General features: G+C 34.9%; 2 protein-coding genes and 1 non-coding gene across 3 annotated transcripts; 2 read left to right on the top strand and 1 right to left on the bottom strand.

The window, feature by feature from the left end:
- Positions 1-7,161: 7,161 nt before the first annotated feature.
- On the top strand, positions 7,162-13,478 carry LOC102628589 (ABC transporter G family member 7). Its single transcript, XM_006468761.4, has 12 exons — positions 7,162-7,575; positions 7,826-8,016; positions 8,098-8,248; positions 8,413-8,545; positions 8,745-8,946; positions 9,673-9,946; positions 10,436-10,567; positions 11,020-11,240; positions 11,635-11,847; positions 11,983-12,067; positions 12,873-13,146; positions 13,219-13,478. Exons 1-12 carry the CDS (start codon positions 7,285-7,287, stop codon positions 13,227-13,229), a joined length of 2,178 nt encoding a protein of 725 aa, XP_006468824.1. The 5' UTR covers positions 7,162-7,284; the 3' UTR covers positions 13,230-13,478.
- Positions 13,479-16,808: 3,330 nt separating this feature from the next.
- Positions 16,809-17,529, top strand: LOC102628295 (uncharacterized). The gene has a single exon (XM_006468760.4). The coding sequence runs from the start codon at positions 16,878-16,880 to the stop codon at positions 17,349-17,351; it is 474 nt and encodes a 157-aa protein (XP_006468823.1). The 5' UTR covers positions 16,809-16,877; the 3' UTR covers positions 17,352-17,529.
- Positions 17,530-20,375: 2,846 nt separating this feature from the next.
- Positions 20,376-20,487, bottom strand: MIR156J (microRNA MIR156j). The gene has a single exon (NR_161567.1). It is a non-coding gene; the product is annotated as a microRNA MIR156j (primary transcript).
- Positions 20,488-21,189: the final 702 nt, after the last annotated feature.

Below are 21,189 nucleotides of genomic sequence, written 5' to 3' on the forward strand. Positions count from 1 at the left end.
TACTCAATATATACTTAAAATTATAACACTCTTAAATTTAACACATATATACTCTAAAAAAACTAAAAAAAGTATAAAAATAACTACAACTAAATCCTCATAAAACTAAACCCAACTCTTAAAAGTCGGATAAATAGTCGAGAATACTCGACTTCAACCAAACCATACACAATTAGTAATTCAACATAAATTCTTGACTTTTTCATGTTAGTCGGGTAAATAGTTAAGAATACTCGACTTCAATTGAAAAAAAAATTATCTGAAATTTTTTTGATTTTTTGAAGTAAGTCGAGTAAAGAGTCGAGAATATCTTACTTTAATTTAACTTACCCAATATCCATTCAGCAAAAATTTTCGATTTTTCATTGAAGTTCAATAATTGGTTGAGAATACTCGACTCAAATTGAAATGAAAATTTTTCTTTTAATTAAGTCAGGTAAAAAGTCAAATATACTCGACTTTGGTTGTGTTATTATGTAGAAGTCATAAGAGAGGAAGTAAACGTAAATATATGATTTTTTAAAGTTATTTTTGACTTTTTACACTTTTACGAGGTATATGTATATAATGGAGTATAGATTTGGTATTTAAGAACAAATGGATCATATTTAAATAAAAAACCCATTCACTTACAGTGGAGTAAGAATTTTTAACTACAAATGTAAAGTGGTAAATAGTAAAAAAAATTATTATTTATTATTTATCACTTTGCTTATGTAGTTAAAATTCGTACTTTACCGTAGGTAAACTCCAACACAGTCAAACCCTATTCAAATTCGTTGTTGTTTGTTTTTCGTGGACTGTGGTATTATAGTAATAACACTAAACATTATCTTATTGTTATCAATTTTTTTTAATAGTAATAGAATAAGAATTTAAAAAAAAAATTCTCAGTAAATAAGATCGTTTTTCTGTACCCTTATCAATGAAAAAAAAAAAAAAGTAATAGCATAAAACATTAGGTTGCCGAATTTATAATATTGTAATATCATAAAACCATGTCAAATTTATGATATTGAATATCAAGCTAATTATATTTTACCAATGGCTATTTAGGCCTTGGTTAAGTTGGAGGATTTGTTTTCTCGACAAAATTGAGATTATAAATTCGAATTCTTTTAAAGACTCGAAAGAATTTTTGTTTCCATAACGTAAATAGATGAAAATACGAATTTTATAGCTAGCGTCTTTGTCAATTTCAATAGCCATATAAGTTTTTTTTTTCTTTTTTGCAATGGAATATAAGATTTTAAACTTCGTTTCTTGTGCAAGTGCCATTTAGTGGCTTCTTAAATCTATCCAAATAAGAAGGATTTAAAAAAAAAGAAAGGGATATTATCAATTTACTACCAAAGTTTTACTGACATATCATGTCAGTACCAAGGTTTGCCGAAAAGTGCATTTTACTACCAAAGGTTTGCGCGGTTATCATTTTACTACCAATCCATTAACAACGTTAAAAAATTACTGATGTGTTGCTGATGTAATAAGGGCATAAAAGCCATTTCCGAAAATAAGGGCATTAATGAAATTTTGAGTTGAAGCAAAACACAGCGTTTTGACAGAATATTTAAGCTAAACCCCCTCTCTCATTCTGAAACCTTCGTCTCCGATCTCTCTTCATCGCTGCTGAGTGACGATCAACTTCACTGTGAAACCTCCGTCTCCGATCTGTCTCCCTGGCAACTGAGTGACGGCCGACTCCACTAGTGAGTTGCTGGATCTGCCTTTTTATTCACTTATTGTTCATTAATTTTTTTGTTAATTAAATTGTTTTTGTTTTTTGTTGTGAATAATACTTGAATTTCATAGATTATAATATTAATTTTGTAGCATAATTTTTTGTTAATGTGTTCTTTGTCGTTGTCCATGGTACTGACATTATAATTTTGTTAATTTTTTGTTAATTCTGTTATTGTTGTAGATCTAGGTTTGAGAATTTTTCCTTATTTATTGTGGATCTTGTTACCAGTATAAGAATTTCTGTTATTGTTTGCTTGTTATAATTAAGTTGTGAATTGTGTTATGTTCATATTACTAGAATTAACGTTACTAATTTTTGTTCACTGGTTGCTTTTTGCAGATCATGTTACCAATACAACTACATATAATCTACAAAGGCAAGAACCATTGTAAAGGGTTGATTGAACCAGATGAATGCAGTCTGCTGCAGCTGAAGAATGAGGTGGTGAAGATTACAAGTGAAGACGGGTTAACCACTCCTGAAAGTGTGCAATTACTTGTCACCAGCCCAAGGAATAATGTGGAAGTTATTGTAGATACTGATGCAATGTTGCGGATTATGTTCACGGCACATGACTCATTACAAGTGCCAATATTTAAAGTCAGTGTGTTGCCAACCCTACGTCCTGATTTAGAACTTGGTGGAGTGATACAATCCCTGCTACATGCCTTAGGAGTTCAGCTATCTGCAGAGCAAGTTGCATGGGTAAATGAAAGTGGAAATGAACCATTATCTAGGCCTGGAGGCATTCATGGGCCACAAACAAACCTTGCTGAGAATGTTGGGTGTGAGACTGATGCTAATGAAGATGAATCACCTTCCAAGAGTGAAGGCAGAGATGTTAGGAATGAGAATGTTCAGCAGAATGTTGATGACAATGACGATGATGATTGGTTGTCAGATTTTGAGAAGGAATTTGCTGCTGATGGTAGTCGTATAAATCACCAAAACATAGCTGAGGATGCAGGAGTTATGGATGATGGGGGAGCTAGCTCTGATGATGAATCAATTGATGCAGATCCTCAATTTTTGGCGAATACATCTGACTCAGATTTTGATTTGGGCACTACTCAATTGAAAGATTATATTGAAGTGCATATGTATAAGCCAAGGCATGATGGTAAGCATAGGCTGAGGTTAGGAGACGTGTTTGATGATGTTGACCACTTTAGGAAGGTGTTGGGTGAAGTGATGGTGGATAAAAGCTTTGAAATTACAAAGGTGTACAATGACCGTAGGAGATTTTACGGTAAATGCAAGACTGATGGCTGTCCATGGTATGTGGTGGGAGGTAAAATCAGGGGTAAGGGTGGATTTGTAATTAAAGAGTTGCAGAATAAGCATGATTGCAGACAGACCGAAATGTCAGTGAATGTGACCAGCAAATGGATAGCAGAGAAAATAAAGAGCAAAGTCGCTGTGGATCCCCATGTGAAGATTTCTGTTCTTCACGAGTTTATGCAATAGACATTTGGTGTGAGGATAGGGAATTTGAAGCTATATAGAGCTAGAGAAAGGGCAAGGACAGACATTCATGGAGACCATGCAAGGGGCTATGAGGATCTCTTTCAATATGCTGCAGTGATTCTGAAGTATGATCCAGGTGCAATTTGCAAAGTACTTTGCGATACAGTAACTAGGCTAGAAAAAGTGTTATTTCAGAGATTTTTTATGGCATTTCCAGCCCAAAGAAATGCGCTTCATAATGGTTGTAGGCCATACATTGGGTTAGACGGATGTCATTTGAAATCAAAGTATGGTGGAGTTCTATTAGCTGCTGTAAGTATGGATGCTAATAATGGAATGGTTCCATTAGCAATAGCAGTGTGTGAGATAGAGAACACTGAAACTTGGACATGGTTTTTAGAAATTCTGCATTCGTATTTCGATAATGGATCAGATCAGATCACCTTTTGCAGCGATAGGCAAAAGGGTTTGTTGGGAGCAATTAGGAATACATGGCCTACTGCATTTCATAGGCCATGTGCTAGACATATATATTCTAACTTCTCTAAAGATCATCCTGGAGTTACTTTGAGGAATCTGTTTTGGAGAGCTGTCAGTAGCACTAATAAGTTTGACCATGCAGCTGCAATGGAAAAGTTGAAAAATGAGAAGTTAGAGGCATGGCAGTGGTTGGAGAGAGAACTTGTTGGGTTTACTTGGTCAAGATATGAGTATGACAATAATTGCAAAGTAGATCGCACAAGTAATAACACTTCGGAGTGCTTCAACAGCTGGATCTTACCCCATAGAGAGAAGCCTTGCCTGACTATGCTTGAAGAAATTCGATGCATGTTTATGACACTATTCACAAAAAGAAGAAAAGAAGCACAATCTTGGTCCAATATTCCACCTCGAGTGAAAAAGGAATTAGATGATGCTTATGAGACCGGAAGCAAGATGACTGCAATGGCTTCTGGTGATCTTCACTTTCAGGTATAAATCTGAAATATTTTTGTTTTCAAATATATTTTTATATAGCTGAACTGTGAGTATATCAAGTTTAAAGTAAAACACATATTTATAATTGCTTGAAATTACAATCTGAATTCACTTGTAGTAGAGAAAGAGTTATATGTATAATATATGTTTTTTTTTAAATTCTATTGCTCTCAGGTTAAAGACAAGAGTTATTATCCAGCGAGGAGGTTCATTGTTGATCTGGTGAGCAGGTCCTGCGACTGTGGTCATTGGGAACTATCCGGACTCCCATGTGCTCATGCTATGGCTGCAATTAGTCATGCAAGACACACAACAGAAGAGTACCTGCCAAAATACTTCACGAAACAAGCATATTTGAACACTTATTCTGTGATGTTTAAACCAATTCCTGATAAAGTTACTTGGGAACCGTGTGATAGACCAAAACTTTCTCCGCCTGAGATTACTAAGAAGATTGGAAGGCCGAAAAAGTCAAGGAAGAGGGCAGCCACTGAGCCAGTGAAAAAAAACAGATCATTCTATGTATGCTGCTCCTTTTGTGGTGGGATGAACCACAATGTCCGAAAGTGCACATTGAGGCCATTAATAGCAAGGCAAATAAGAGCTCAGAATCAGGTATCAATGTATTACTTTTTTAATTATTTTTGTGTATACCAAGCTTAATTCTTTATTAATTTTTGTTGAATATGTAATTTTAAATAGGGTCTCAGTGGGCCGGGAGAAAGTTCTAATACAGGAACTACTTCGAAGAGAAGAAAAAGAATGGTAAATGTTGGTTTGAATATGGAATAATTTTTAGTTTGTTGTAGTTTTGCATAATTTTTTTTATATTTATATATTTCAATTTAAATAGGTTATGAGTAGTCCAGACGAGAGGTTTACGCATAGTAGGGGAAGAAGAGGTAACAGGGGTCGAGGTAGCAGCGTAAGAGGAGGTAACAGGGGTCAAGGTAGCAGAGTAAGAGGAGGTGACAGAGGAAGAGGAATGCCATCTAGAGGTAGAGGTCGAGGTAGTAGAGCAAGAAGAGGTAATGTGGTGTTTTTTGATATTGTTATAATTTTCTGAATGCTTCATAGATACTGAAGTTATATATATATATATATATATTTGTGCAGGCCGATATGAAGCTGACAATCTTTCTCCAAATCCAACTCAAGGCTCATAAGCTTCACAGGTCATAGATGGTTAGCAGACTGTTATTGTTAGGATATTATGTATCTGAAATGCACAAATTGTCACTAGTGCATTAGGCTACTGTGGTGTTTTTTTTTAAATGCACAAACTATTATTAGTGCATTAGGCTGCTGTGGTGTTTGTTGATTGCACAAACTATTATTAGTGCATTAGCCTGCTATGGTGTTTTTTGAATTCACAAACTGACAGTTCTGCGAATAGGCATTTCCAGCACAAACTCTTATTTTCACCATTGATAATGGAAGTACTTTAGATTACTTTTGACTTTGCTTACATATTAAATTACTTCTATTACATTACTTTCTCATAAATAAGCCTATCAAGAGGCCACAAATAAAAACTATGACCAATTTTAACTTTGCTTCAATGCTTCGTAGTCTTTCATTCATCTTCAGTACATCTTCATTTAGGTTCAAGCCATAACTAGATGTGCTGTTACGCATTTCTAAATCTTCTTTTGCTGCCCATTGCCAAAAATTACACTTTTTATACCTGCATATCCAAAATAATTTGTTAGGATTTTCCGACGTAGTAGATACCATAGCACATGCCTGTACTCCACAGTTGCAATATTTAGGATTGCAGGTTACTTCTGCAGGTTTCTTAGCTCGACCCCTAGAACTAATGCTTGTGTGGCTGCTGGAGGCCATTTTTCTGTCTGAATTTATATGTGTGAAGGGTGAAAAATTGTTTGGTTTTGACTGAAGATAGGAAAGAGGTGGATATTGTGTTTTCAATGAATTCAAGTATTTGTTGTGCCTTATTCTTGTTGTTTTTGTATGACAAAAGTGTTTAAATTTCAGTACTTTTGGTGTGAGGTTGCTGGTGTTTAGTCTGAGGTTGCAGGTGTTTACTATGGGGTTGCTGGTGTGTTTCAGAATTGCTGGTGTTTAGTATCAGGCTGCTGTTGATATAGGGTTGTTAGGGTTGAAATGAGGCCACTGGTGTATTTGAAATAGGGTTGTTAGTGTTTAAGTGAGGTTGCTAGTGTGTTTGAAATAAGATTGTTGCTGCTGAGATGGGGTTGTTAGTATTCAAGTGAGGTTGCTGGGGTGTTTCAAACGGGTTGATGAAATGGTTTGAAATAAGATTGTGTTTGAAATAAGTGTGTTTATAAGGCTACTGTGTTGATTATGACAGTGAGGCTGCTGGTGTTAATGAAATGGTTTGCTAATATGTTTGTAAGCCTGTAAATTCTAGCTTTTATAAGCCAAGAAAATAGCCGTTTTTGGTTCTAACGGCTATTTTCTTGGGCATTTCTTGTAATTTTTGCTTCTATTGTTTCTTTCTTTTCAAAGGTTAAAATTGTCTTTTACGTTCCTGGGGGCAGAATCGTCTTTTAACATTATTTCCGTTGAGCACTAACATTTTATTAACGGATTGGTAGTAAAATGATAACCGCGCAAATCTTTGGTAGTAAAATACACTTTTCGGCAAACCTTGGTACTGACATGATATGTCAGTAAAACTTTGGTAGTAAATTGATAATATCCCAAAAAGAAAAAAAGAAGAAAAACAGATGGCTTCTTAAAGGGCCTCTACAATCAATTCCTCCCATTTAATCCCATTGATCCACTAGCCCATAACAGCCCGTTATCCCACCTTATCCTCAAATGCTAACGTGTCCTCGATCTGGAGCCAATCTAAATACTAAACGACCATTGGCTTGTTCAAAATTAAAATCAGCAACTACAGACTAAAACGACGTGGCTTTACCGTAATAACTAAGATAAACGACGTCGCGGGCTCCTTAATGATGCACATTAATTAACATCTTTTTGCTTTAATTCAGCTCCAGCTTAACGACTGTATCGGTCTACTCCAGTTGCACTGCTGCAACGGAGGCTAAGCAACAAGAAGATAAAGTTAAAATTAAATTTTATAAATAAAAAAGACAAAAATGGTGAATTTTGGAGGGAATAAGGTGGGCCAAGTGGTGGCAGGAATTGGCGGGAACGGCGTAGGCCAGGTACTGGCAGCCGTTGCCGTCTCTCTTTTGTTCCGCTTGTTTACTGGACCTGGTCCGGCATTGGTAACAGATGACGACTCTGCCTATGGTGACGACGATGAAAGAAACGACGTCGCAGAAGCTAATGGTGACGGTGAAGCTCCGGTTGACGGCAAAGTCTTCCCGGTCACCATCCGTTGGCAAAACATCACTTGCTCCCTGTCCGATAAATCCTCAAAATCAGTATGCTTTTTTTTTTAATTCCTAATTTATAATTTCTCCAGCATTTAAATTATAACCTAAAACAACATTTTCATTATTTTCATTTTCATTTTTCCACTATATTCTTAGGAACCAAACTAGAAGTTATTTGTTTGGAAGTAAGAAAACGTGGAAAACTGTGATTTTAAGAAACATTGGGTTGGTTTTGGTATTGCAGATTATAGAAAATTAGAAGAAATTTTTTATGTTTTTAACGGTTGCCTATCCATAGGTGCGGTTTCTTCTAAATAATGTGAGTGGAGAGGCGAAACCTGGAAGATTATTGGCGATAATGGGACCGTCAGGGTCAGGGAAAACAACGTTGCTGAATGTTCTGGCGGGTCAGTTAATGGCATCGCCACGATTACATTTATCCGGCCTATTGGAAGTCAATGGAAAACCTAGTTCAAACAAAGCTTATAAGTATGTTTTCATGGAGAAATCTTCTAGAAGCAAGATGGATGTGTTTGTGATCAGATGTTGAGCGCGTTGTTCATATTGCAGGTTTGCCTATGTGAGACAGGAGGATCTTTTTTTCTCTCAGTTGACAGTGCGGGAAACACTCTCTCTTGCAGCTGAACTTCAGCTTCCAGAAATACTTTCTGTGGAAGAGAGAGATGAATATGTGAACAGTCTTTTATTCAAGCTGGGCTTGGTAAGCCTTAGTTAATATTTTATTTGGAGTGTAGGTCTTGTGAGTTGAAGAAGTGAATATGATTATAGTATACATTTTGTAGATACTTTTACCCCTTTTCTAGTTTTAGTTTTCTTATCCAAGTGTTCTTTTGGGTGGTTGCTTTAATTTTCGTTCTTTAAAAGGTCAGTTGCGCTGACTCCAATGTGGGTGATGCAAAAGTTCGTGGAATAAGTGGTGGTGAAAAGAAACGTCTGTCGCTTGCTTGTGAACTGATTGCTAGCCCATCTGTCATATATGCTGATGAACCCACAACTGGTATGCATCTTTCTGTAACTCTGCACTTATGATAGGTATAAACTGCTTTCCAGCTTTGCTTTCTTGTACTGGGTCTGTCTTTCAATGGGGCAGATTTATAGTGTTTTCAATCAACCTTTGATTTGGTGATAGAAATGATTGACTTCTAAGCGATTCCGGTTTTTCCATTCTGTTCTAAAATTACTTGTGGTGCATTCAGGGCTTGATGCCTTCCAGGCAGAGAAAGTAATGGAAGCTCTGCGACAACTCGCTCAAGATGGACATACTGTAATTTGTTCCATACATCAGCCTAGAGGTTCAGTTTATTTCAAATTTGACGACATTGTGTTGCTAACAGAGGGCAAACTTGTCTATGCTGGTCCTGCTCGTGATGAACCATTGGCATATTTCTCAAGATTTGGGTATTTAGCTAACCCCTTCCTTTGTTGTATATTTATTATGTTAATGCTTTATCTGCACGAGGACTATGGGCATCACACAGTATTTATTACCAAAGTCATTTTTTCCCCCTTCTTCCTTGATGTATTTTTGAAATTATTTGCTAGCAAAGGGATAGAATACAGAAATCTTCATGTTAAATTAAAGTTATTTTAGGATATATAAAACAGCCTCCAAAAGTGGAAGAAGCAGAACTTCTCTCCCTACTCAAAGTGAAATCTCCAATGCCCTTCTATGTTACTTGCAACAAATCTTACTTGAAAAAGGGGGAAAAGGGGGGGAGGGAAATTACTTATGAGGAATAGGCTGCTTGAACTTTTATGAGATTGGAAACAGTCTGGAGATATTTCTTTGGTTTTTGAACGTATGGTATATTTTAATATTTAACTCACTTGAATTTAAATTTATACTAGAATGATAGGATTTTATGTACTTAGCAGCTAATTTTTGGCCTTGTAGTTCATTCATTGGATTCAAATATATATAACTACTATGAGAACAATGGATCCTCTTGGCCCCTGCTCCTGCCATTTCATTTTTAATAATGGAGATTATGTTTCTAAAGCTTTTCACTGACTATCAACCCTGCTAGTTCCAATGACAATTTGTTGGTGAGAATGCATGTTTGGTTACTGTATCGTAACTCAGTTGAAAACGCTGCTTGAAATTAATGATGGTTAATCCAACAGGTATACTTGCCCAGATCATGTGAATCCTGCTGAATTTCTGGCTGATCTCATATCCGTAGACTACAGTTCTGCTGAAAGTGTGTACTTGTCACAGAAAAGGATAGATAGTCTTGCCGAGTCATTCTTGCAACGGTCATCAACAATTCTTTATGCCTCTCCACTTATTAGCAGAGAGGGCTACAAAAAGAGCAAGTTACAGAAGAGGACTATTGTTAAGAAGAAAGGAGGCTGGTGGAGGCAATTCTGGTTGCTCCTAAGACGTGCCTGGATGCAGGTTGGTCATTAATTCAACTCTCTCTTCATAGATTTAGTCTCTGACCTGCCTAGGAAAAGGAAAGAGGATCCTAGTATTACTCTCCTCAATACATGGTTGGACTCAAGTACATTGCATTCCTTTGTCTCACAAATTGATTGCAACCAAAACAAAAAGAAAACATACTAAGCTCCACTAAATTGTATGTTATTCTACTTTGTTTGGTATATTTTCTTGGTTATTTATATAGTTGCTTCATTAACAATTCAGACAGATGCTTTTGAAAACATAGTTTATTGCAATTTCTTTAACTTGGCTGACAAGTCATTGGCAGTGGAGTAACAAGAGGAGAAAATCACTAGATCAAATTTAATGAGTTCTAGAAAACATTATGTTCTTATTTAATATGCTTCAGACATTGAGTGCTAATCATTATGCTTTTCTGATTAATGATTAGAAATTGCATTTGAATGAATTTCTCCTTATATCTGAACTCCATTGACTGACTAGGCTTCTCGGGATGGGCCAACGAACAAAGTCCGTGCAAGAATGTCTATTGCGTCAGCTATAATATTTGGGTCAGTTTTCTGGAGAATGGGAAGATCTCAGACATCAATACAAGATAGAATGGGATTGCTTCAGGTATAAGATGCTATTGAGTCCTGTAAAGCAACTGCCCTTCTTTATGATTCTTTTGTGGCAAACATTGATGAGAGGAGAGTATGTAAATGTTTCAATATAGGCTGTCAGTGCTGCCATAGGTGGAGTGACAGACTATAGTAAGCTATTGATAAAAAATAAAATTTTTAATTTAAAGTACTCCGAATAATGGACTCGAATTTTCCAATTCTTGTAGTGAAGTGTGGAGGAATTATCTGCTTGTTCTTTAACTCTGTTGGGTGATGTACCCAAGGATTGAGGTCTGGAAGTGTCAGCATCGCATGTTCAGTGTATGCTTATGAGTGATTCAGAATGGAGGACCTAAATCTTGTTCAAAAAATTTTGTAGCTTTGCACTTCTACCAATACTCAATGCTTAATTTTTTATCGACAAGGTATTTTGGTTCCTCTTTGAGACCACTTCTGCTTTCTCAGGTTGCTGCTATCAATACAGCAATGGCTGCTCTCACAAAGACTGTGGGTGTGTTTCCTAAGGAACGTGCAATCGTGGATAGAGAACGTGCAAAGGGGTCTTATGCACTGGGGCCCTATCTGCTTTCCAAATTGATAGCTGAAATTCCTGTTGGAGCAGCATTTCCATTAATGTTTGGAGCTGTGCTGTACCCAATGGCTCGTCTTCATCCTACTTTGTCCAGGTTTGTTTCTCTTGTACCATTTTGATTTCTGGCTCTGGATTTCTGTTCTAGGATTTCCTTATCTTTTAGCTATATCATGGAGGTTCGTACTTCCATGAAATGTAAGAAAATGTAAATCTGGAATTCAGATTCTAGCCATTGATTTGTATTTTTTCATTTTTCTCTTTTTCCTGTAGAATCTCCTAGTTGTTAAGCGTATGATTCGTTGAGTGTTAATTTACCACTCCTCCCCACTGTTTTTTATTTTTAACTCATTTGGAGATGGCTCATTTTTCATGTGTCTAGATTCACGTAAATAATTTAATCTTTAAATGTACAGAAATAAAGCTGGCTGAAAATAATGTTCCCATCATAATGGATGAAACTACTGACTTATGATTCTTTGACTTTCTAGATTCGGGAAATTCTGTGGAATCGTGACTGTGGAATCTTTTGCTGCATCTGCAATGGGTCTGACAGTGGGGGCTATGGTTCCAACCACAGAAGCAGCTATGGCTGTGGGGCCCTCTCTTATGACTGTTTTTATTGTTTTTGGAGGATATTATGTCAATGCAGACAATACACCAATAATTTTCCGTTGGATTCCTCGGGTTTCTCTGATAAGATGGTACACATAAATCATTACTCGTCAATATGAAAGTGTTTGTTATGTATTTGTTAAATATCAGACTTGATGATGCATATGAATAATCCATTGTCTTTCATTCTCTTATAACTCACTTAGTTCTTCACGTGCTTTCAGGGCCTTTCAAGGGCTTTGCATCAATGAGTTTTCGGGCCTTCAATTTGACCATCAGCATTCTTTTGATATTCAAACCGGAGAACAGGTAAGGGAAGGCAAGAAACCTGTCTGTTTTATTAAAAAGATAATGGAATGCAAACAGAATAAGAAAATCATCAAAATGACCATATCTTACATAGCACCATGGGAGACATTGTAAAAATCAATCAGAAATCATGGTTTCATAACCTGGAAAATGGTAAGAATAAAAAAATGGCTATTCACTAGCTTTTTCATAAACTATTACTACATATCTACGGTACTACCAGGTTGATTTTCAGAGATATGTATTCTCTATTTTGAGCTGCGTAAGTTTTATGGTACATACATTCAAAAAAAAAAAAAAAAAATTTATCGTATATAAATACCTTGTACTTGAGTTTCTTATGGATTATGTAGCATGTGGCTGTTAATAACCATTTCCTGGAATCTTAGTTCCTGGAAAATTAATTCTTACTTTAAGGACACATGCCATGCCTGGTTCAAGGTAATGTACATGCAATTAGGTGTCGTTTTCCTTTGTTTCTCCTTTTTTATTGAGACGTACCTCGGTAGGATTGACAGTTAAAATATGCATTTGCTAACCCAATCTTTGTAGGATTTCAAGTTTAGGTGGGGACTTTTAATACACACACAACCCACTCCCCCAACACAAAAAACAAGAAGTCCTTGTTGACCTTGTAAACACATGAATTGAACTACAGATGTTTTGGAAAGTCAAATCATGCAATGGCAGATTACTTGCCCCCCCTTTTTTTTTTTTTTTTTTTTACTTTATTACTGGAAATGCAGCGTTAAGTATCATCAGTTGGGTTGAAAACAAGTTATTTTTCTTTGTTGTAATTTTGCAGGCACTTGAACGGCTGTCCTTTGGAGGAAGTCGCATTAGCGACACAGTGATGGCTCAAAGCAGAATCTTATTGTTTTGGTACTGCACCACTTACCTTCTCCTAGAGAAAAAGAAACCTAAATACCAGCAGCTTGAGCTACCTAACCCGGAACAAACTCAGCAAAAGATACAGCTCGAACCGCTAGAAACCGACCTGCCTCCTGAAAAGGAGCAAATAAAATCAACCCGGCAAGTTGAGTCAGAGTCACCACCACTTGATATGTATAACCTAGAAGGTTTGTAGTTGTTTGGGCATTGTGTAATGTTGTTATGAGCTGAGCCAATATTTATTAATCTATCTCATACAGGTGCTAAGTAACAGAAGATGTCTTGCAAATTGCAATAGCTAGCCAATAAGGGAGGGCCTCATGCCTTTTTTTGAGCCAGTGAGCTGCATGCATTACTCTTTAGCACGAATAACATTAGCAGTTACTCTGCTTGTGTGAATCTTCTGTATATCGAAAAACGAATTCCTTGTATAATTCTAGTTGTAATGAGGATTAATTCCGAAGCTATTATCTTTAGATTTCCTTTACAAATGTGTCGAAGAAGATTGCATTGGATGAAATGTGCTTGCTCTCTCTCTCTCTCTCTCTCTCTCTCTTTTATTGTTTGAAAATATTTTTCCAATTGAAGAAGAATTAAAACTGCTTTTAGTCTTAGAAGAAGAAGCACTTAAGAGGTATTATTAGCCTTAGCTGAAAATCAATTTATTCTTTTTTTTTTTTTTTTTTTGGTTTGAGAATGCATACAACTTAATGAATTCATATCCTTAATTAATTGATATATGTATTTATTTCGATTTGCATGAGAAGTGAGATGCTATATACATATATCAAAACATTCTAGTAATGGTCTAATGGAATGATTGTAATCCTCTAGCTGGCTAGCTGGCAGATTATTAATTCAACACGCATTGATTCATGTTGCATTACTTTTTTTTTTTTTTTTTTTTTTTTTCTTCTAATGTATATAACTCCAGTTCATCATTGAGTAGGCGCCGCCGCCTGAAGTCTTTTTCACGCGGAATCGGAAGAAAACGGTGAAAATAATAATCATAAATTCATAACAATCAATGGGAAAATGGATGGCCTCCTTAGAAAAATAAAAGTCATGTTAAATGCTTAAAACTTCCACGTAGAGTGAGAATGTTAAAAATGGAGTTATTTGTATTTTGAATGACATTTTGAACACTCTAATTATATTAAAAGAGTGAGGTTACTATTTGAATTCATAAAATTTCTTACTAAACTCATTTACTTTCTATACCCATTATCAAAATTCAAAAACAAAAAATTAAAATTTTCACTTCACAAACCTCTCAAAATTCTCAAATTAACATCAGTCAATAACTCCTTTTCTTACTCTTTATTTTCTCTCTAAATCCACAAAATTTGCTTATGCAACAAGCCAATAATCAACCTCCTCCTCCTTCTTCTCTCTGTTTTTCTTTACCGCAACAATATTTTTCTATAGAAACCAGACAACAAATTCTTCACCGTAACAATCCCAAATTTATGTTTTATCCAACTTTTTTAAATCGGAAATATTTTTCTTTGATTAGAACTTGAGAACTCATCATAGTTCATTACTGGTTTTTGGAAAGTCTAAAACCTGATCATCATTCTAAAATCTTTAACAGTCTTTCATAGTTTTTTATATGAGTGATCGAATTAAAGAAATAGATTTACAAAATAAATTGGGTGTACGGTAAAATGATATTAAAATATAGGTCTAGTGAGTAAAATTATGTATTCAAATAGTCTCACCGATAATAAGTTTTGATCTTACTAAAATGTTCTTAGAGTAATTAACTAAGAAGTACAACTTAATTCAATTAAATCAAATGAAATTATTCTCAACGGTTAACACTCATTTACTATGAACTGTAGTTTATAGTGATAAAATGGAGAGATTAAAAGCAATAATTTTTGTATGAAGAATTAAAAACAAAAAAAAACGAGTACTGTGTGAAACAATCGCCTATAGAACCGAGCCAAATGAGAAACACCATTTATTGATAGTATTTTTGTGATTTTATTAAGCGTACTGAGTAAAAATTTATAATTTAAATTTAGTAAGTGCATGTCCTGCGCATTAGAGTATTGATAGTATTATTTAGAGTGTAAATAACTCACCCAAATATAAAATCTGAACGAGTATATGAATCTTTGGAAACCCTTTCTTTGCAATTTGCAAATCTAAATAAATCCATGAATTTGAATAGAGATACATTACAGACTTACTAAACTTTATTAAAATCAACTTAAATTTTTAACAATGACGGAATAAAAATTTAAGTTGATTTTAATAAAGTTTAGTAACTGTTAGCATGCTTAATTATTCCTAATTATTTAATTACTTGCTTTCTTTCTTTCTCCCTCTTTTTTTTTTTTTTAATTTTTTCTTTTCAAACAATTTTTTAGTGAGAGTCAACTTCTGGAAGTCGTGACATCAAGTTTGGATTCAAGAGAGAGAGTTTGGACAGAATTTTCTTCCCGAGTCTATTTTTAAAAATCGACCAACCATCCATAATAATTAAAAATAAAATTTCAAAAAAAAAATAAAAATAAATAATGGAGATGAGAGAGAAATAAACTATAATGTTACTACAAAAATCTTTTTCTTTTTTTTGGTAGTCTTTGGACATTAACTATAATGTTAAGGGATGCGACAAATTCAGAATTGTAAACTAATTACTTTCCTGCATAATTTTTCCTGAAAGAATAATTGATCAGTGATTAACCTGAAGCTTTTCTGCGAACGCTATGAATTCCTTCCCAAAAACACCTTAATAATATCATTTTTTTACAACTTTAGTTTGTAATTCTTCAAAATAACACTTCAAATTAATCAAAGTTCTTGAGTTTTTAAAAGAATGCATTAATTTAATCAGCTTAAACAAATTTCTAGAAGCTGAAAGAGTCACCATGTTTAAAACTTATCGACGTCAATGGTGGATCGCCTCTTTATCAAAAGAAAATAATAATAATAATAATAAAATAAATTTATATATATAGTAACAATATAAAAATTAAGCAAACATGGAACATTCAATGAACTCGAATGAAAAAATCCGTCGTCCTACGCATGAAGTCAAGGCCAATCCTAACTGCCACTGCTCAGGAGAATTTTTGAACTTTTAAAAAATTCTGTGTCTCCGGGGACGACGGAAAGAAAAGAACCTTCTTCACCATTTGAAAGAGTAAAATTAACGACCACTACTAAATCTAACTATATAATCATTCAATATTTCAAAATAAATTTTCTAATTTTATGGTATCTAGTCAAAAATAGATTAGGTCCTTTTATAGAAGCTTCATCACTAATTTTCTTTTCTTTTGGGGGGATAAAAACGTTTTTTTTTTTTTCTTTTTTTACTCACACTTGAAAACCCATGCATGAATGAAGCCTATGATGATTTAATTACAGAAAAAAAATAAAATAAAATGTGCACATCAAAAAATTCTGAAACGCGCTTGTCTTTTTTTTTTTTTATAGATATTATTGTCTAATAATTTTCATCTCTTATCTATGACATGAAATAAAAGAAATTTGATATCAATTGCCTTAAAATGCTGCTTTCGTACAAGCAATTTCAAAAATTATATAACATTATATACTCCATCTTGTGGGTTTTGTTTTTTCATTTAAACAAAGCTGCAGCTGCTAGGTGGCCCCGCCACACATCGACATCATGATGTGACAGGTCTCGGCGTCTCCGGATCCACCACCCCATTGTTTACGCGCTGATTGATAATAATTAATCATTATCATCAGGCTGCAGCTGTCCGTTGAGACACGGTTTTGCTGCGAGCCAGGTTGCCTAATTCGTAAATAATAAGATACGTCATCGCTTAATCACATGCTTCCCGCTTTATAAATGCACGTTGCCAAGACTTAATTTCTCTCAAAACGAAAGACATTCACAACATCAATTTCACTCAAAATCCTCACGCACAATTCAATGGAGTCAACTTCTCTATGTTCGTCATCTCTTCCCTCTCTATCAATTTTCAACAGATCGAAACCCCGGATCAAGGGGGTCTCATTAGCTAGTCGTAAGGTTTATGCATCTGCTGGGCATAGGAGCGATGCACACGACAAAAACTGTCCCGGCGGCGGCCCCCGGCACCGGCTGGTCGATGAGAACATGATCGTTCTCCGGAAAAGAATCCATGAAATGAAGATGATCGAGAGGAACTACGAGCCGCCAGAGAATTGGATGGAGTGGGAGAAAAAGTATTACACCGGCTATGATTCGTACATATGTGAAGCAATGGGAGTTTTGCAAGCACAGTTGATGAATACCAGGCCAAGCTTCGCTTTGGGGGTCTTGGCTTTGATTGCTTTGAGCGTCCCCACTTCTGCTGCCGTGCTATGCTTTCGTTTGATGGAGTTAACAAATGGGATTTTAGCTGGGATTCAACACGTAGCATAACAAAAAGTTTTAGACTTTAATCATATATAGTATACACATACAAGTACTGTAGCATTGGAACGAATTATTTACTTATTTTTAGTCATCTCTTTTTATAATGAAGTTCTAACTAGGCTCTATTAATTTGCTTACTGGAAAGAAATTAAACTTGCATCTGCTAATTAAGTTTTGCTCATGATTTTTAGTTGCTTGGTAGTTGTACGCAAATATTATCGACTGGTGTGTGCCTTGCACGTATATAAAGTTAATTTTGACAAATTCACTTCACTTGAATTGATGATGATCGTAGGAAATTAAAATTTGACTATTTGAGAGTACTTTTCCGAAAAACCGGGATTGTTTAGGGTATCATGGGCAAATATATATTTTCTCTATATGTATATGTTTTTTAGGGACAGTTACAATAAATATGATGTTCGCTAATTCACTTAACAACTCTACCGCTTGATTCCTTCGAAAAGTATTAAAATATATTTAAAAAAAAAAAAAGAATCTATCAAATGAGATAGACATTAGAGATGGGGACAAAATGTGTTAACCAAGATAGTGGTCTAAACTCAACTTCACTTATATGTCCTTAATAATTCAAATAGAACCCTTTTGATGTGTATGTTAATGGAACACATCTCTTGTAACATCTCTCATGTCGCTAATGACGAGAGGCTTAGGTTAGTTTGCAAAGTCAAACAACTAAATCATGATCGATTATGTGTCCGAAATGATTAATATTCCATTGTTGGATTGTATATAACATAAGAAACACGTTTTATACTCTCCGAGGTTAAGTAAAACATGCATGTTTTAAACCAACTGTAATCATTGAAAAAGGCAAATTGCTTTCTTTTTGGGGAGGTGGTAATATGTTAATAACATAATAACTTGTTTGTAACACAACTGCTCACTTTTTATCCGATAGAAGTATGTCGCATTTTTTATGTTTTGACTTTTAATGAGTAATTGATTATCTTTTGATCAAAATTGATTAGAATAATTTGATCTCAATTTTGATCAAGTGATGCCACAAATATTTTAGAGATATATTCTTTTTTGTTAAAGGATATTTAAAGACTTAAATACGTGACACAATTATAACACGTTTCATAATTATGGGGGAATTGGTGTTTGAGAATCTTGACATAATTAACGGATGCACTAATTTTGATATGACTTGTTAACCTAAATTGCCACATCTATAGTTTCATTATTATTATTATTATTATTATTATTATTATTTGATAGCATAGTTTCATTAGTTAACAGAGGATGAACTTTTTTTTTTCCTTTTTTATGCTTTCTTGACACATGATAACTAAATAATCAAAAGGCTAAGAATTAGTATTCATTTGTTTTTTAATATCCAATACCAAAATCGTTACTTTTGGAACAATTGACTTTCAAAAAATAATTGCAAGATAACTAAATAATGAAGGTGTTGCACGATATTTCAAAGTTCGTAGAGAGAAAATCCAGTTAATTCAGCTTGATCAGTGATCACCAAATAATAATTTTTTGGCTTCATAAGTTTCATAATACACGTGCGGATCCAGGGATGTGACTGATTAATAGGAAAATAGATTGATCTAAATAATTATAAAAGAAAAACACAAGTGTCCAGCCTCAATCTGAGGGCCTTTTCTTCATCAAGACAGCCTTGATCGAGGTCTTCATTGATCTAGTGCGTAGTCCAGATCAGGCTGCAGTCATAATTTACTTGGTTTATTAAATTTATTATAATGGATTATACATATAATTCAATGGGAGAATGTTTAAATTCCTTAAAATGTTCAAATCCAGATCAGGCTACACCAATTTTTTTCTCACCAAGAGCACTCGAGATTAGTACCAACAGCAGCTTGATGATCACCAAGCTAAGTGCTGGCTGATGATGAGAGAAGGTAAAACATAAAATGGATGTTTTTGAGCTAGACAATCAAAGAAACTGAAGAAAGCCATTATAGAGAGAGCTTAATAACTTAATTGCAATATGCAAACACACAACTATCTAACTTCAAGAAGAGAACAAATTGGAAGAGCTTAAACAATCCTAAAGAGAACGCATTTAATCTTTTATTAATTTGAAACATATACACTAAAATTTGTACACATCCAAGCAACAGCTTGAGTCCCCTTACTGTAGGGATGAGACAAATAGCCTTTCTTTAAAACGTGGTAACCTAGTTATTTCCCATCCATACTATCCAGCCGTATGTGATAAAAGGTAGCAGCCGCAGGATACATTTGATGCATCCTCCACCAAGTTCCAAAACCAAAGCAGCTGATAGCAACAAATATGCACATAAATGCCAGCAAGAAGCCAAAAGTTATGTTACAGATTCCATCCAGTTAAGGTCCAGGTAACAAGCTCTCCGATCTTCAGATTTCCTGCCATCGAAATGCAGAGTCAAAACATGCATCAGCAGTATGAATATTTAAAATTATCCTCGATATTTAACATTAATAGGTAAGATTTCCTAGAGACTTTGACAATTAACTAGCCAACTAGTACCCAAAATTTTCCCAAGTCAGGATGCAAAGTGTTTCATTCACAAATCATGTGAGAATCTAGTGAAGGTGAAGACCAGAAAACTCCCCAAGTAGAATCATGATCATGATCACGATGCAAATGTTTCATTTACAAATCATATATAAGATTTAGGTAAAGATAAAAACCAAGTACACTCTAAAATCCTAAGTTGAATCATGATGCTCGTGCTTTCATTTACAAGTCAAACAAGATTCTTGTAAAGATTAAGTGCTTAAACAGCTTTAAGTCGAATCAAAGATGGAAAGTAGTTTTTCATTTTATAAATCATGAAAGATTATCAAGAAGATCGTAGAAACAAGGATAGTAAGTAGTTAATCATTTTTATAAATCATAATACATTAATACCCACACAAAAAAAAAGAGTTCAAAGACATGAATCAAGTATTTCATTTACAAAACGTATAAAGCAACTAATTTAAGATATAAAGGCCTAAAGATTGTGGAAAGGGGGAGCTCCCTTCAGTCCAAGACGTGACAGCCATGACTAAACGCAGCTCCTGCTTCGTTGGATCAGAAACACATCATGATTCTACATTTTCCATTGATGAGCTCTTGAACCAACGAGTCAGCAGCTGAGTGTCAGCCTTTCACTGCCTCGAAGTGAACTGAAGAGAGCTCCTTCATCCATATCCCCTAAAAATAAAACGAGCATGTAATACAAAAACAAAACAGGAATAAAATATTAAAACAACATTAAGGGCTTATTCCTTCATTTTGTTTCTGATGAATTAGGGTTCCCTTTGCCTCACAGGCAAAAAGAAATTGTTGGGTTTAATTAATTTACAAAAAACAAGAAAGGAAAGAAGGATTCTCTTGCAAACCCTAGCTAGCCATATCGAGGGTTTTCCATTAATTAATAAGAGCGAGCGAGAGAAAAATTGTTTAGCTACGGATGGTACGAGGAGGAAGAGATGAGGCTGGGGTCGTATAAATAAGAAAAATGTTTTGACTGGTGAATGAAATTCCGACATGCAAATCTATGTGCAGGCTGAGAGAGAGATTTAGGGCAGGGTCAGGCATATTCATGATGATGATGATAACTAAGCCATTTGACAATAAATGGAGAGATTCTTCTTGGCTTTTCAAAAATTAAAAAGGAGACAACACCACACATCACGCAGCACTATAGGCTTGCCCTATTTTCGCACTGTGCTAAAATATCATTTCAATACAGCTGGATGGCTCGAAATTATCAAGTGAACTGTAGAAGCTTTGCAGTACAAACAGTTGCCCTCTACCACACGTTCAAAGTTCAAAGCCATACACATTTTGCCCTTTTTCTCTTACCTTTGT

Source organism: Citrus sinensis, chromosome 2 (assembly GCF_022201045.2).
Source record: "Citrus sinensis cultivar Valencia sweet orange chromosome 2, DVS_A1.0, whole genome shotgun sequence".
Classification (NCBI taxonomy): Eukaryota; Viridiplantae; Streptophyta; class Magnoliopsida; order Sapindales; family Rutaceae; genus Citrus; species Citrus sinensis.

Coding starts and splice junctions, on each gene's coding strand:
- LOC102628295 (XM_006468760.4), top strand. CDS start 16,878: ATGGAGTCAACTTCTCTATGTTCGTCATCTCTTCCCTCTCTATCAATT.
- LOC102628589 (XM_006468761.4), top strand. CDS start 7,285: ATGGTGAATTTTGGAGGGAATAAGGTGGGCCAAGTGGTGGCAGGAATT. Junction 8,546..8,744: donor TGCTGATGAACCCACAACTG/GTATGCATCTTT, acceptor TGGTGCATTCAG/GGCTTGATGCCTTCCAGGCA. Junction 9,947..10,435: donor TAAGACGTGCCTGGATGCAG/GTTGGTCATTAA, acceptor TTGACTGACTAG/GCTTCTCGGGATGGGCCAAC.